A 13,662-nucleotide genomic window follows, 5' to 3' on the forward strand; every position below is an offset into this window, starting at 1 on the left:
ATGTGTGGGAACTCCTTCAAGACTGTTGGAAAAGTATTCCTCGTGAAGCTGGTTCAGAGAATGCCAAAAGTGTGCAAAGCTGTCATCAAGGCAAAGGGTGGCTATTTGAATAATCTAAAATCTCAAATATATTTGGATTTGTTTAACACTTTTTTGGTTACTATGTGATTCCATATGTGTTATTTCATAGTTTTGATTTCTACACTATTATTCTACAATGTAGAAAATAGTAAAAAATAAAGTCTCAAACCACAAACTTACAACTCCCCCAACACACACACATGCATATTGGCGCCACACACACCCATTCCCATTCCTTCACACTCTTCACATATGCAGCTGCTACTTTCTGTTTATTATCTATGCATAGTCACTTTACTCCTACCTACATGTACATATTACCTAAATTACCTTGACTAACCCGTACCACTGCACATTGACTCGGTACTGGTACCCCTTGTATATAGCCTAATTATTGTTATTTTAATGTGATACTATTTCTCCGTTAGTTTAGCAAATTTTTCTTACTAACTTTAAAAAAAACTCTGCATTGTTAGTTAAGGGCTCATAAGTAAGCATTTAACGTAAAAGTCTACACTTGTTCTATTCGGCACGTGACAAATGCACATTTATTTTATTTTATTTTGAGGTTTAAAAAGGCTTGATTTTCCCTTTCGAAAAATGTATCTAACCCCTACCAAAATGTCCATAAATTATAATCCACATAATAATTCATATTTTCTGTTGCTGTAGCCTGCAGGATTATTTTCCTGCTGTAGCAAACTGGCTCAAAATAAATTCCTATATCTGTAACTTCAAAGCAACAAGTCTCAAGTCTCAATCATACAGGCTTGTTGGTCTGGGAAAACCACATAGGAAACCACATTTGGGGTAGACACGCTTCTACTAAAAAGGGTGAGGTTGAACATTGTCTGTTTCAGATTGCTCTATTACCATGTACTGAACAGATGGTGTGTGATAAGGGGACCACAACCCTGCTAATCTACACACCCACCCATAGGCACCCACCCTCGGTGAAGAATACACCCTACTTTACTATTTGATGGGATTACAGCACTATGGCCCAGCCCAGTCATAATATACATTTACTACCAAACACTGTTATTGAATAGCACCACATACCACCAAAACAAATTATTTTGTTAAAAATCGAACAAACCAGACATTTACTACCAAACACTGATATTGAATAGTACCACATACCACCAAAACAAATTATTTTTTAAAAATCGAACAAACCAGAGCCAAACCAGGTAGATCTGTTTACTTTCTTAATTCAGTTTACCTTATGCAATATGACATACAGTATGCAGTGCCATATGCATTTAACATCATAAGTAGGACTATCATTGACAAATAAAGCTCATAGAAAAAAAAGGCTTGGAAAAGAAAGTGCTACATCACTTTTGAAATAGACAGGAATCAATGACCTTTGTGACCCCTTTGTCCATATTATGGTCAATGAGGGATTTATTTAAGCTGCCCAGGGTTGAACCGGTCGATGGCCCATCACTTCATTGGGTGAAAGGAGGGAGGAGCACCTTTCTCAAAATGAACCGTAATCTGCAGGGCTCGGTCATGTTGTCAATAAAGCTGCAGCATGATGCATCTTCCAGAAACATACAACTTTTCCATAAAACAAATATTATAAGTTTCACTAGGAAGGCAGATAAAGCGTTTTTTTCTAAAGCAATCACCTTTGCATGGGAAAACACAGAATCCTACTAATCCCACGTGTTCAACTACGTCATTATTGTTTGAGCAGTCTTCGCCGTTTGACAGAGCGGGGTACCTGGCTCACGTCTGGGAGGTAGCCCGGTTCCAAATCGAATGCGAACAAATTTCCGCCGGTGCAACACGAGCGCCCGGACGAGATTAATCGAACCCCCTCATTGAAAAGCGTTGTCAATTCTGTAAACAGCTAGCACTAGTGGGCTACTTTTCATTGGACAATTCCGGCTGTTGGTTCCGCCTCATTTTTGATTTTCTGGATGTTCATTGCTCAAACTAGACAGCTATCGTGTATTCTTCTGACGTCATCTAGGCGCTGGAACTCGTTGATAATGTTGTGGTTGTCCATGCCGCCGATTCAGTGCTTGTTTGTAAAGATCTCCTTTTGATCAGTCTCCCCCGCATGGAGTTGCGCGCTGACCCGGTGGTGGCAACCTTGGACATGTCGGAGATTAAAGGTAAAGATGGGGAGCCTTCGGAAGGCGACGGTGACTACGAGAGTTTGCCAGCTCATGCCTCATTGACAATCCACATGACAGCAGGAGCCGTGGCTGGAATCCTGGAGCACACGGTGATGTACCCCGTGGACTCTGTCAAGGTAGGCTTGCTAGCCCATCAACCAAGTGATGGGCTCAATAACACTTCATTCGTATCATTATGCATTTCTGCTTTCCAACTCATCAGTACGCAGGGGAGGAAATAACCTTACCAGTTTAAATGTGTGAACGCTAGGTAACGTTAGTTGGCTAGCTAGCTAGACGCTAGCGCTAATTAGCCAGCTACTAGCCAGCCAATTTACGCGTTATGAGACATGCCTTAGCATAGCAATACACTCGCTCGCATATGTGAAATCCTCCCTGTCTCCCTGAAAGTACTCACCCTGTTAATGAAACATCATGCAATTGAACGTTTCCAGTATTTAGCCGCACACTTAGCTACAACTGCTAACTAGCTAAGTTAGCTAGCTTGTTTGCTAAAACTTTAAAATCCAACAACCTTCAAGTTCAGAGTGAAGCATGGACATGTAGACATAGCTATCTGTCATTACCCACTCAGTGCCCATTTGTTCTATACAATTCTTTATCTTACCCACATCTGAACTTATTAAACTGGTTGTCAGACAATTGAGGCAAACAGGTGAAGGTCACATGGCTGTGTGCCAGGTTAGAGCTGTCAAAGAAGCTCAAATGTAGGTGACATTGTGGCGAAATGTAGCAAGTGGTTATTGTAAAATATACTAAACCAAATAATGTATTTTTGGAGTGGTCAAAGTTTATAGGCTTCTAGGTAACCTATAGTGTAAGAGGACATACAAGTAATAAGTAATTGGCTTTGAACTTTGTACCCCGCTATGCCCCCTCATTGCATACCAGTAGTTATTTCCCAGATAATTTAGTGAAGTTCATTCATACATTTTTATTTAAGTACATTGCATGTACATTTGAAACATGTTTGACTTGACAAATCGAGAACACTGACTACCTACAGAGAATAAAGCTTGTGGCAAAAAAGGCATAGGCTACATGGTCCAACAATTTTAATCAGTCAGACCATCAGAATGAGATGATCGGATATGGAGCCAAATTAGCCTGTGTGTCTTCAACAGGGTTACACAAGCCATTGTCGCCACTTCCTCCTCTGTAACTGCACAAATCTGTAGTTGGACCTTTCATGCTGCCTATCTTACAACTGAAGGTTTTAGAGCCAGACTTTACACGTCTAGTCAACACAGCCAAACCTAGCCACAGTGCTTCATTAACTCAGCTGCTGGGTTGTTCCACCAATTAGGTGCTTTTTTGAGCACTAACTTGGTGAGAAAAAGTTGTATTTCACCTAATTTTAACATTCTGTCATAAAGAGCACATGTTCAACTTGTTCAATTAAAAAAATATATGTTTTCCCCTTGAGACAAAATAATAAATGACTTAAGTGCAAAATAAAGTGACAGGGTTGAAAATCCCCTTGTGACGGGGGAATGGAAGCTTGTTGTGTGAAACAGGAAGGGGCAATTGAATGCAAGCTTCACAAAACATTTTACGTTGTTAAAACATTTCTAGCCTGTCTATGGGTAATAGGGTTGATGTGTTATGCTTGACCCGCTCAGTGTTCCACCAGAAAATGTAGTAAAAGAGTAGAAGCAGCTCACCAGCTTTTACACTTTGATTTGGCTATTCAATGTTTCTTTTAAAATTTCATTTTTCAAAAGGAATAGTTTCACCATATTAAAATGTGTTCAGTTCACGTAACAGGATTGACCTTAAAATAGAGGACAGGTTTTTTTAACCTTAAAATGAATCACTAATCAAATGAACTAAGTAATATTCAGAAATCACTGTCAAAGCAACAAAATTAACGAGGGCTTTACAATAATGTTGAAGTGCACAGAGGGATGCACAGAGGGACATGTCAAAATGCTGCATTTTGGCACTTTAGCAAGTCTTATTCCTCTTAAAATTAAATATTGGTGTACAATTTCTACTTAACGTATGAAATAGATGCAAAAGGCACTCATTTTGTGGACGACCCTGCTATGAACTTATTTTTTTTATGAAGGAATGGTTTAGAGTTAAGTAGATATACTATAGACCTACTTCTAATAACTAGTAACTATACGTCCCTCTGTGCTACTACTAGAAGTGTTATCTTCATGTCCTAATGGGCGTAAGCATTTGGAATCAGTCAGAAAAAGGGTGTGTGCACTGTCTTTCTCTTATACAGCTGATTAGCAAACTGTCATACAGCCTCTGCAAGCCATGGGATTAACTCCTGAAATGCATTTACACTCATGCCATGCACACACATTTAATCATTACTTTTCGTTTAAAAGAAACACAGAATACACTGACGTCCACAGCCACCAGCAGGTTCTGGTCTCCCAGTTCTATCACAGACTTTAACCCCTACAGTGAGGTTTATCAAAATCTGATGTTAGCTTGCTACTGATGAGTCACTCCCTGCTGAAGAGTTAAAGCAGTGGTGGCACACAGAAACAGAGATTCCCTGCCCCATGTCTACACTATAACCTCCATTCATTGTCATGGAAGAGTGGGGGGGGGAAAACAGTACTTCTTATGCTGGCCATAGAACCTTAATGAATTTTGCTGTCGCCAGCCCTGCTTTTCTCTCCAGCCCAAAACAAGCAGGATGAGCTGGTGCGATTTTTCCACTCCAGCACCCAATGGGTCCCCTTCCTCCTCGCCAGTTGGAAGGGTGCCATTAATGTTAAAACTGAAAGAGTTTTTGAACCAAAATCTTCTGTAAGAAATACAGTTACTGAAACTATTTGAGTTGATCAGGTGGCTGTATTGGAGATGGGAGTTGGGGTATACTTGTGTTATAATGGCTTCACAGGGTTAGCCTAGCCCTAGATCCTGGTAGCATATATTTACTAATAGTTTTATTACTGTGTCATCACCAAAATGTCTTATTTTGAGTAATCTACTGCTTCCTCTTATGAAGTAGTTCTTAAAATAAAAAAAACAGCTGCATTGGACCTTTATCTCAATATCAAATCATTTGTAGTAAAAAAATAAGTACCTTACTGCGATTTTGTTTTTAATTAAAATGTTAAAACAACATCGCTTCTTGGTGAAGAGCAATTTCTCAAGCAAGAATTTATCTAGGACTGAGTGAGGTGCCTCATTGGATGAGACTAATGGGAGGGATATGTAACTTGAAGTAGCTGTTATTGGCAGAGAGGTTTGGAACCCACTTTGTTATTGGTCTATTAACTTATATTGTCAGGCAGGCCAAAACACCATCCCACCAAAGCAGGCTGAAATTTCCGGCGGCCTTTTCAAACCGCTCTTACACTAAAAGGGTGTTATCATTTTCACAGTTTCAGTATTATTCCAACGTCGTAGTGTGGGAAAATATATAAAACACAGGAAAATCACATCTTTGACTGCTCTGTGCCTTTAAGCCCATCAGGAATGCATTTCCTGGTAGTAAACTAAGATCAGTGGCAGTAGAACAACGCAAACAAATGACTCATTGTGTGCCATGCAACAGATTTATTTCTCCTAATTATAACATTGTTGGAGATTTTACATTACTTAATTGTCGGACAAGGTGAGGAAATAAACCAAATGAAGTTAAGTCACCAAGTTTGTCTAATATTCAATCAATAGTTTAGTTTCCTGGTTCTTTGGCACGGCACAGCCAGAAAGAGTAGCCATTTTAATGGCCAGAGGCATTGTACCGTCACTGTGATAAACGCCAACTGGGATAAAGCTAGCTCTGTTTTGTCAAGTTGCCTAATGATTTCAGACAGAGGCAGGCAAAGTCACTCTCACTCTCACTCACTCACTCACTCACTCACTCACTCACTCACTCACTCACTCACTCACTCACTCACTCACTCACTCACTCACTCACTCACTCACTCACTCACTCACTCACTCACTCTCTGCTCATTAAGGAGAGAGAATCACAACATAGTAAGATGTTTGACAGCAGTCTCATTCTGTACTCTTTCTTCACCTCTTTGCTCAATTTCTTTTTTTTGAAACATTTTGCTTCAGTTGTGCTTAAGAGAGACTCTTATCACTTAAAGTAGGATCTGACAGGGGGTGGCCAGAACCTGGGCAGAGGTCCAAGATGTATCAGTATTACAGCTTTGAGCCCCCTTCCCACCTACCGTCTGCAGGTGTATCTCATCCTCCACACATCAACTGCTTGTGTGTTGTTTTTTTTCCCTTTAGAGCTCAACTACTGTAGCACTCCTGCAGGAATCTGATTATATTATTAAAGTAAATAGTATTAAATATAAACCTTCAAAATGGTATATTTGTCTGTAATACAGTACATCATGCACCCTAACTGATATCATGCAGAGATAATACTGTGAAGCTGTCCTGTGTGGTGGTTTCTCTAGAGCAAAGCTGCTAAGTAGATGGAATTACTTGGATGTGGAGGCTGAGATAATAACATAATGGGGAGGTAAGCTACAGACATGCAGTAGGCTTGCTGCTGGTAACTAAGGGCTGAATCCTAACTCACTCAAGGATTAGGCCTACATTGTTAAATAGTGAGCCACTTTAGTGAGCCAGGTTTTCCCGAGTAGAGCCTTTTTTGTTTACAAAAGTACGCTCACTAGGCTAACTCATTTGTCCCCTTGTGACAATATCTCTCTGTTCTCCCAGGCGTCGATCAGATGCGGAAAAAAGGTTAACACAAAAACCTTAACAGTTGAGGACCAAAGCTGCCCACATATTGGAGTAGGATCAAAGTCCTTGTATGGAATTGTTTGAGCAAATCTGCACGTACACGTGTTTGATAAATGAATGAAGGTAGTTGTTTCCAGTTCAATTATCTAATCTTGTCTCTGGCTAGTTGGTGTGCCTTGTTATGGTGGGTAGGCTAGCTTATTCCATACATTTTGCCTAAGTAATAACAGTACTATATATATATATATATCTCTCTCTCAAACATTGGGAACACCTTCCTAATATTGAGTTGCACCCCCTTTTGCCCTCTGAATAGCCTCAATTCGTCTGAGCATGACTCTACAAGGTGTCGAAAGCGTTCCACATGGATGCTGGCCCATGTTGACTCCAATGCTTCCCACAGTTGTGTCAAGTTGGCTGGATGTCCTTTGGGTGATGGACCATTCTTGATTCACATGGGAAACTGTTGAGCATGAAAACCCCAGCAGCATTGCAGTTCTTGACAAACTGGTGCGCTTGGCACCTACTACCATACTCTGTTCAAAGGCACTTAAATATTTTGTCTTGCCCATTCACCCTCTGAATGGCAAACATACACAAGCCAATTCCTCCTTTGGTCGTCTTTCCTTCCAGTTCTTTGCTGCCAATGACTGGAACGAACTGCAAAAATCTCTGGAGCTGGAAACACTTATCTCCCTCACTAGCTTTAAGCACCAGCTGTCAGAGCAGCTCACAGATTACTGCACCTGTACATAGCCCATCTATAATTTAGCCCAAACAACTACCTTTTCCCCTACTGTATTTATTTATTTATTTTGCTCCTTTGCACTCCATTATTTCTATTTCTACTTTGCACATTCTTCCACTGCAAATCTACCATTCCAGTGTTTTACTTGCTATATTGTATTTACCTCACCACCATGGCCTTTTTTAAAAAACTTTCCCTACCTTATCTCACCTCATTTGCTCACATTGTAAATAGACTTATTTTTCTACTGTATTATTGACTGTATATTTTGTTTATTCCATGTGTAACTCTGTGTTGTTGTATGTGTCAAATTGCTGTGCTTTGTCTTGGCCAGGTCGCAGTTGTAAATGAGAACTTGTTCTCAACTAGCCAACTTGGTTAAATAAAGGTGAAAAAAAAGTTTCAATGCTTAAAAAAATGAAGTGGATTTAACAAGTGACATCAATAAGGGATCATAGCTTTCATCTGGATTCACCTGGTCAGTCTTTCATGGAAGGAGCAGGTGTTAATGTTTTGTATAGACTACAGATAAGACATTGGATTCACCCTTTCAAAGATGCGTTGAGAGAAATGAGTAATGTCACCTATAAGTAAAGATGACTACAGAAGCAGTCTTGAAGGCACATGCAGAAATCATTGTCTTCTTGAGGTAGAGCTCATCAATGTCTGTGATTTGTGTAGAGTTTTAGTTCAGTTTGACAAACTTAAACTCAAAGTTTTATGAATCCCTCAAGCCTCCAGATGTATCTGAAGCAAATGTAATTGATATTTTATTGTTGGGGGGGTGGAAGGAAATAAAGGCAATATGCTAAGAAAGATAAAAATGGCATGTCTTTTGGGCTGCACTACATTTTGGGCTAAATAAAAACATTGTTTGTGCTGTCCAAATAAATTGGCGTGTCAGGGTATAACAAAGAACTGCCCTGGCCCCCCACCCTAGGCCTGGGACAGACATACATCACTCAGAAAGTACAGAAGTTCTGCCAAGAACAGATATTATCAAGAACATGGTGAGATCACATCACAGGAGAAACAATTACCTCAGAAACAGACAGCCCAGGTGAGTGTGTAGGTTTGACTACAGTCTGTAGTTTAGCAGGTTGTATAGACTATTTCATGAGAAGCTAGGGTCTCACTTAAAATATCCCTCTTCTTTCTCTAGACCAGGATGCAAAGTTTGCAGCCAGACCCTAAGGCTCAGTACAGCAGCGTGTATGAGGCCCTAAGAAGGATCGTCCGGACGGAGGGTCTCCTCAGACCCCTGAGGGGCCTCAACATCACAATGCTGGGGGCCGGCCCTGCCCACGCCCTCTACTTTGCCTGCTACGAACATGTCAAGCGCACACTCAGCGAGGTCATTCAGAATGGAGGAAACAGCCACATAGCCAATGGTGCAGTACAGTTCTGTTTCCCTTGGAATTCTAACTCGCATTACATACTGACCACTGGAAGGTCAGGGAACATGGCACAGGAAGAAGTTAATTGTTTTGGTAGTTGTGCTGGCAGTTTTGATAAACTAACATTATAAACAATTGGCTTGGTGAGAACTGATGTATTATTACGTGAGGTATTGTATGTTGATGGGTGGTAACATGCGGAGGCCTGACTGACTGTGTTTGTTCCAACTAGGACTGGCAGGCTGTGTGGCCACTGTGCTGCATGACGCAGTCATGAACCCAGCTGAAGGTAAGGCTTTCAAAGGGGGCTTTGGGTTTTTTGTGACTTTTTCAATTAGAAATCAAGATGATAACAAACCGTTCTAGCCCCCTTCTCTTTGTTCCCCTGTTTGTGTGGTGGTGCTGTCCTTCATGGTGTCTTAGTGGTGAAACAGAGGATGCAGATGTACAACTCTCCCTACCGGAACCTGTTAGACTGCGTTGGGACTATACAGCGCACTGAGGGGCTCACAGCCTTCTATCGCAGCTACAGCACACAGCTGGCCATGAACATTCCCTTCCAGGCTGTCCACTTCATGACCTATGAGCTGATGCAGGAGCGGCTCAACCCCCACAGACAGTACCACCCCGGCAGCCACGTGCTGTCTGGGGCTGCGGCGGGGGCCGTGTCTGCAGCCATAACCACCCCGCTGGACGTGTGTAAGACCCTGCTCAACACACAGGAGAACGTAGCGCTCAGCTCCATACACATCAGTGGTCACCTCACAGGCATGGCCAACGCCTTCAGAACAGTGTATCGCCTCGGTGGCACGGCTGCCTTCTTCAAAGGGATCCAAGCCCGGGTCATATACCAGATGCCCTCCACTGCCATCGCCTGGTCAGTCTATGAGTTCTTTAAGTACGTCCTGACCAAGCAGCAGATGGAGCGAGAGGCTGGGCCAGCTGGCCCAGTCTGAGGAAGGGCTGTGGAGACCGCAATGTGACCACACCTGTCCTAGAGGCTCCTGGTTCTCCTGTGGAATCAATGCAAAAAGCCTCATCGTGACATCGTGTTCATAATTTATATCTGTGTGTGCTTTTGTATAATAACTCAAAGGGAAGTCACTGCAATGGAGGAACTTTGAAAGACTTGCTGTGGTAGACCGTGGCACTCCTTACCCTTCACTTTCCTACCCAGCAAGCCCTTCCATTGTGCACAGTCATTCATTAGAGGAGTGGAGGCTGTTACAGGAACTGTACAGAGATGTATACAGAGAAAAGGTCGTCTTCATATGGCAACAGGCCCTTTTCCCAAATCACCCGTTCACTAAGCACACAACACTACCAACTTCGTCTATCACTATCTGGTGACAGTATTTTCATGATTATGTTGGGTTACATTCATACAGTATGTTTGTAGATCTGATATGGGAACTTTTTATTTATTTGATTTGCTTACCAGGGCTTGCATTTTATGGATTTGGAAGAGACACATAGCTGTTTGCTTGTTTTATTTCTTTGTGTATTTTATAAAGGACTGTTTTATTGAACACATTCCTGAGTTTCGCTGCACAGTAGACACAATTGCGCTTTTTAAGTGCCTCTAGCATTGAAGGCAGCCACAACTTCAAAGCTTTGTGTTGTCTAGGTCCTTAATAGAAATGGATTGGATCAGTCACCATTAACATAATCATTGTTTGCCATTGAAATGTAGATTAAATCATATGATTTGTATGTTACCTTTTCATCAATCATAGCAAGAAACCACTCGTCAAAACCAAATGTACTGAAATAGGACCATGTTATTTTTCCTTGGCCAGAAGGTTGGCATCATACAATGTGCCTATAATCTGAGCTAGCCTAAACCTTTCAAGATGAGGGCCTTTTTTCTATTCTGTGTTGGAAATGCCGTTCTGAGAGTTACATTTCCTTTTGGCTGAACCCCTATATGTTGTGCTGGGTTTTTCCACTTTAGATAGGTCTTCATTCAAACCTCTACGCCAGTCAAAGTCTGCAGTAGTTTAGTAGTTCCGTTTCAGTAGTTTAATTTGACCACACAGTGAAGTGAGTATTGCCTCCCTTTCCTGAGAGGTTACCGGAATCCCTCTCAATAATAAAGGTGTATAGGCCATAACGGCCCAAATATTAGCCTTGTTTGAGCGCAGTAGTATGCTCTGGACTCTCACCAATGTGAGTGTTAGAGTATATTATATAACAATCTATGTTGCAGAGAAGAGGCAGCGTTTGTATATTTTAGTGAGTGATTGTTTCCCAGGAGGCATTTCATTATGCAGGTCCTCAGGTGAACCAAACCTCAGCACCAAACCTGTAAGAGGCTGGTGGCATGGACCGCCTCATCTCTGCATTCAGACACATCTGTGATGTTCATATTTAGCTTTTGAGTAAAATATCATGCTTGTAATAATGTACTTAGTTAAAATCCTTTTAATAGAGATTTAATGTGAGATGAGCAAATTTGACAGATTCTCAAAAAACTACTTAAATAAATAAAACATTCAATGTTCCAGACAGCAGAATTTGGAATGAGTACCACTGCAGCCCAGGGCAGTTAATCGGGCGACTCCTTTAAGCATTGGGTACAGTCTGTGACAATGGGCCCATTACTAATGGGTTACCAGATCAGCTGGTTGGCACGCTCTATTTATTAGAATATTTTTGGCCCATTTTAGTCACTTCCTGTGCTCTCCCTGCTCTCTTCCCAGCCTCTTGGCTCTGAGTTTTCCACTCAGAAGGCAGACATTCCTCCACATATTGCTGTAATCCACAAAGCTGCAAGATTTGTTTGTTTGCTTTTAATTAAATGTTGTTGGGTTTTTAATTAAATGTTGTTGGGTTTTTTCACCAGTGAAGTACGGATGGTTCTATGAGATCTCCAAAGGTCACAGTCCCTCAAATATAGGTTTATTCCTTGTTAAAGATCCCAAAGATATGCATTGTATTGTAGGATTCCTATTTGCAAACCTGTAGTGGTGAACATACCTGTAAAATGAAGCACTCATTCTTGTGCTCATACTTATTGGCAGTCCTCTCATTTACAAGCATAATCTGCAACCAAAAAAGCTGTAGCTTCTTATTCTTTGGACTACTTTAGTTGAGCAGGTCATTTAGCTGTCTTGAGGCGTATTGCCTTATGATGTTTAAAAAGTCACTTTGTGCCTCAGCATTTTCATAAGAGTTAGAGATGAGAATTTCTTCAAATGTTTCTGTGAAGGCTGAAGTGTTTGGTTAAAGGGGACATTTAGTCTGAACTGAGACTAGCAGGGGAGCAGTGGTCAAACCTACAATGTTGCAGTATTCATTATGGAGAGAAGTTGGCACACTTCATGACCATTTCTCTTCATTTCAATTTTAAGTCCTTTTGAGCCCTCTGGGTGGGTGTTTTTATGGAGTTACACAAATGTTTTTGCTAAATATCACAGCTATTGTTTATGTAAATGAATATGCAACACAGTAACACATTTAGGTTGATTAAAGTCAATCTTATTGACAACAATACTGTACAGCTGAAGGTTCATTCATTTGATTTTTTTTGGCATATCGTTTAATACTATTTCTGAAAAGGGGAACTCCAGACAAATGTAATGTATGTTACTTACTATACAAATGCCAACATGCCATTTCTGTTCTATGCATTTCATTCAATTTTAATGAATCTTATGTTTTAAGAAATGCTGGTCATACAGTTGATTATAATTAATTCCATTAAAAACCACTAGCCAGATATTTCAACCCCTTCAAACAATACTGCTCCTATGCATTAATGTTGAGCAGAACTGACCTTTTTAAGAAACTTGGAGATAGAAATGTATAGTTACATGGAATGGATGATAATCAAATGTTTCAAATGGTCATTAGACTAATCTTGTTCAGGTATTTAGTCTTACTTTAGCTTCTGAATCATTTTTGATAAAGTATCCACAGAACACAGGTCTTGTTTTGTTCAGACACATTACATTAGCCCTAGAGATCTAAGGAAAAATAAGTCTTAAACCCATGCTTATTGTCTAGCTTGTATAACTTGTCTGTGAGATCATTTTAATATAATGTACTTTTAATTATTATGTATGCCCCATGAATAAGAGTGATTGTGTTAATGGAGATTTGGTGAATTTATATCTTATCTAGGGATGTTCATCATGTTACATCTTTGCTGCTTTTTTTGCGCACAAAACACCGGGGGAAACTGGGAAGATTTATGACTAGAGTGCCATCTACAGCACAAGAATGTTAAATGATAGTGGTAATGCTGCTACAGTGTATATAACACTGGAGCTGAAATAAAATGCAGGTGATAAATGATTATGTACTGGATTCTATTATTATTGTTAAACAATGTGATTTAATGGAGTGTCACTGAGGGCTCTCAATCTTAAAGTATGTGGAAAGACCAGTCTGTACCTTAACTTTATTGCTTTAGAACCAATAGAGGGCACTATAGTTCATAATGGATTGTCACCTCAAAGCACACTGCTCACATGTGTTAGTTGTAGCCAGGTGTCTATTTCTGAAAATTATGTGAGGTTAATATTCTATGGTGAGAGTTTGTAAAAATTCCCTATGTTTAATTGTTGCATTTGATAAGGTATAATATTGACCT

General features: G+C 40.5%; 1 protein-coding gene across 2 annotated transcripts; it reads left to right on the plus strand.

Annotated features, from left to right (window-relative positions):
* The first annotated feature begins 2,043 nt into the window (after window positions 1-2,043).
* slc25a37 (solute carrier family 25 member 37) lies at window positions 2,044-11,883 on the plus strand. 2 transcript variants are annotated; one of them, XM_039013443.1, is made up of 4 exons: window positions 2,044-2,350; window positions 8,831-9,059; window positions 9,298-9,354; window positions 9,432-11,883. In XM_039013443.1, exons 1-4 carry the CDS (start codon window positions 2,156-2,158, stop codon window positions 10,019-10,021), a joined length of 1,071 nt encoding a protein of 356 aa, XP_038869371.1. In that variant the 5' UTR covers window positions 2,044-2,155; the 3' UTR covers window positions 10,022-11,883. The 2 variants fall into 2 exon arrangements, with proteins under 2 accessions (XP_038869371.1, XP_038869372.1); XM_039013444.1 differs by having other exon boundaries at window positions 2,047-2,350; window positions 9,489-11,883.
* The last annotated feature ends 1,779 nt before the right edge of the window (window positions 11,884-13,662 follow it).

Source organism: Salvelinus namaycush, chromosome 18, assembly GCF_016432855.1.
Source record: "Salvelinus namaycush isolate Seneca chromosome 18, SaNama_1.0, whole genome shotgun sequence".
NCBI classification, from domain to species: domain Eukaryota; kingdom Metazoa; phylum Chordata; class Actinopteri; order Salmoniformes; family Salmonidae; genus Salvelinus; species Salvelinus namaycush.

Coding starts and splice junctions, on each gene's coding strand:
- slc25a37 (XM_039013443.1), top strand. CDS start 2,156: ATGGAGTTGCGCGCTGACCCGGTGGTGGCAACCTTGGACATGTCGGAG. Junction 9,060..9,297: donor AAACAGCCACATAGCCAATG/GTGCAGTACAGT, acceptor TGTTCCAACTAG/GACTGGCAGGCTGTGTGGCC. Junction 9,355..9,431: donor AGTCATGAACCCAGCTGAAG/GTAAGGCTTTCA, acceptor AAACCGTTCTAG/CCCCCTTCTCTTTGTTCCCC.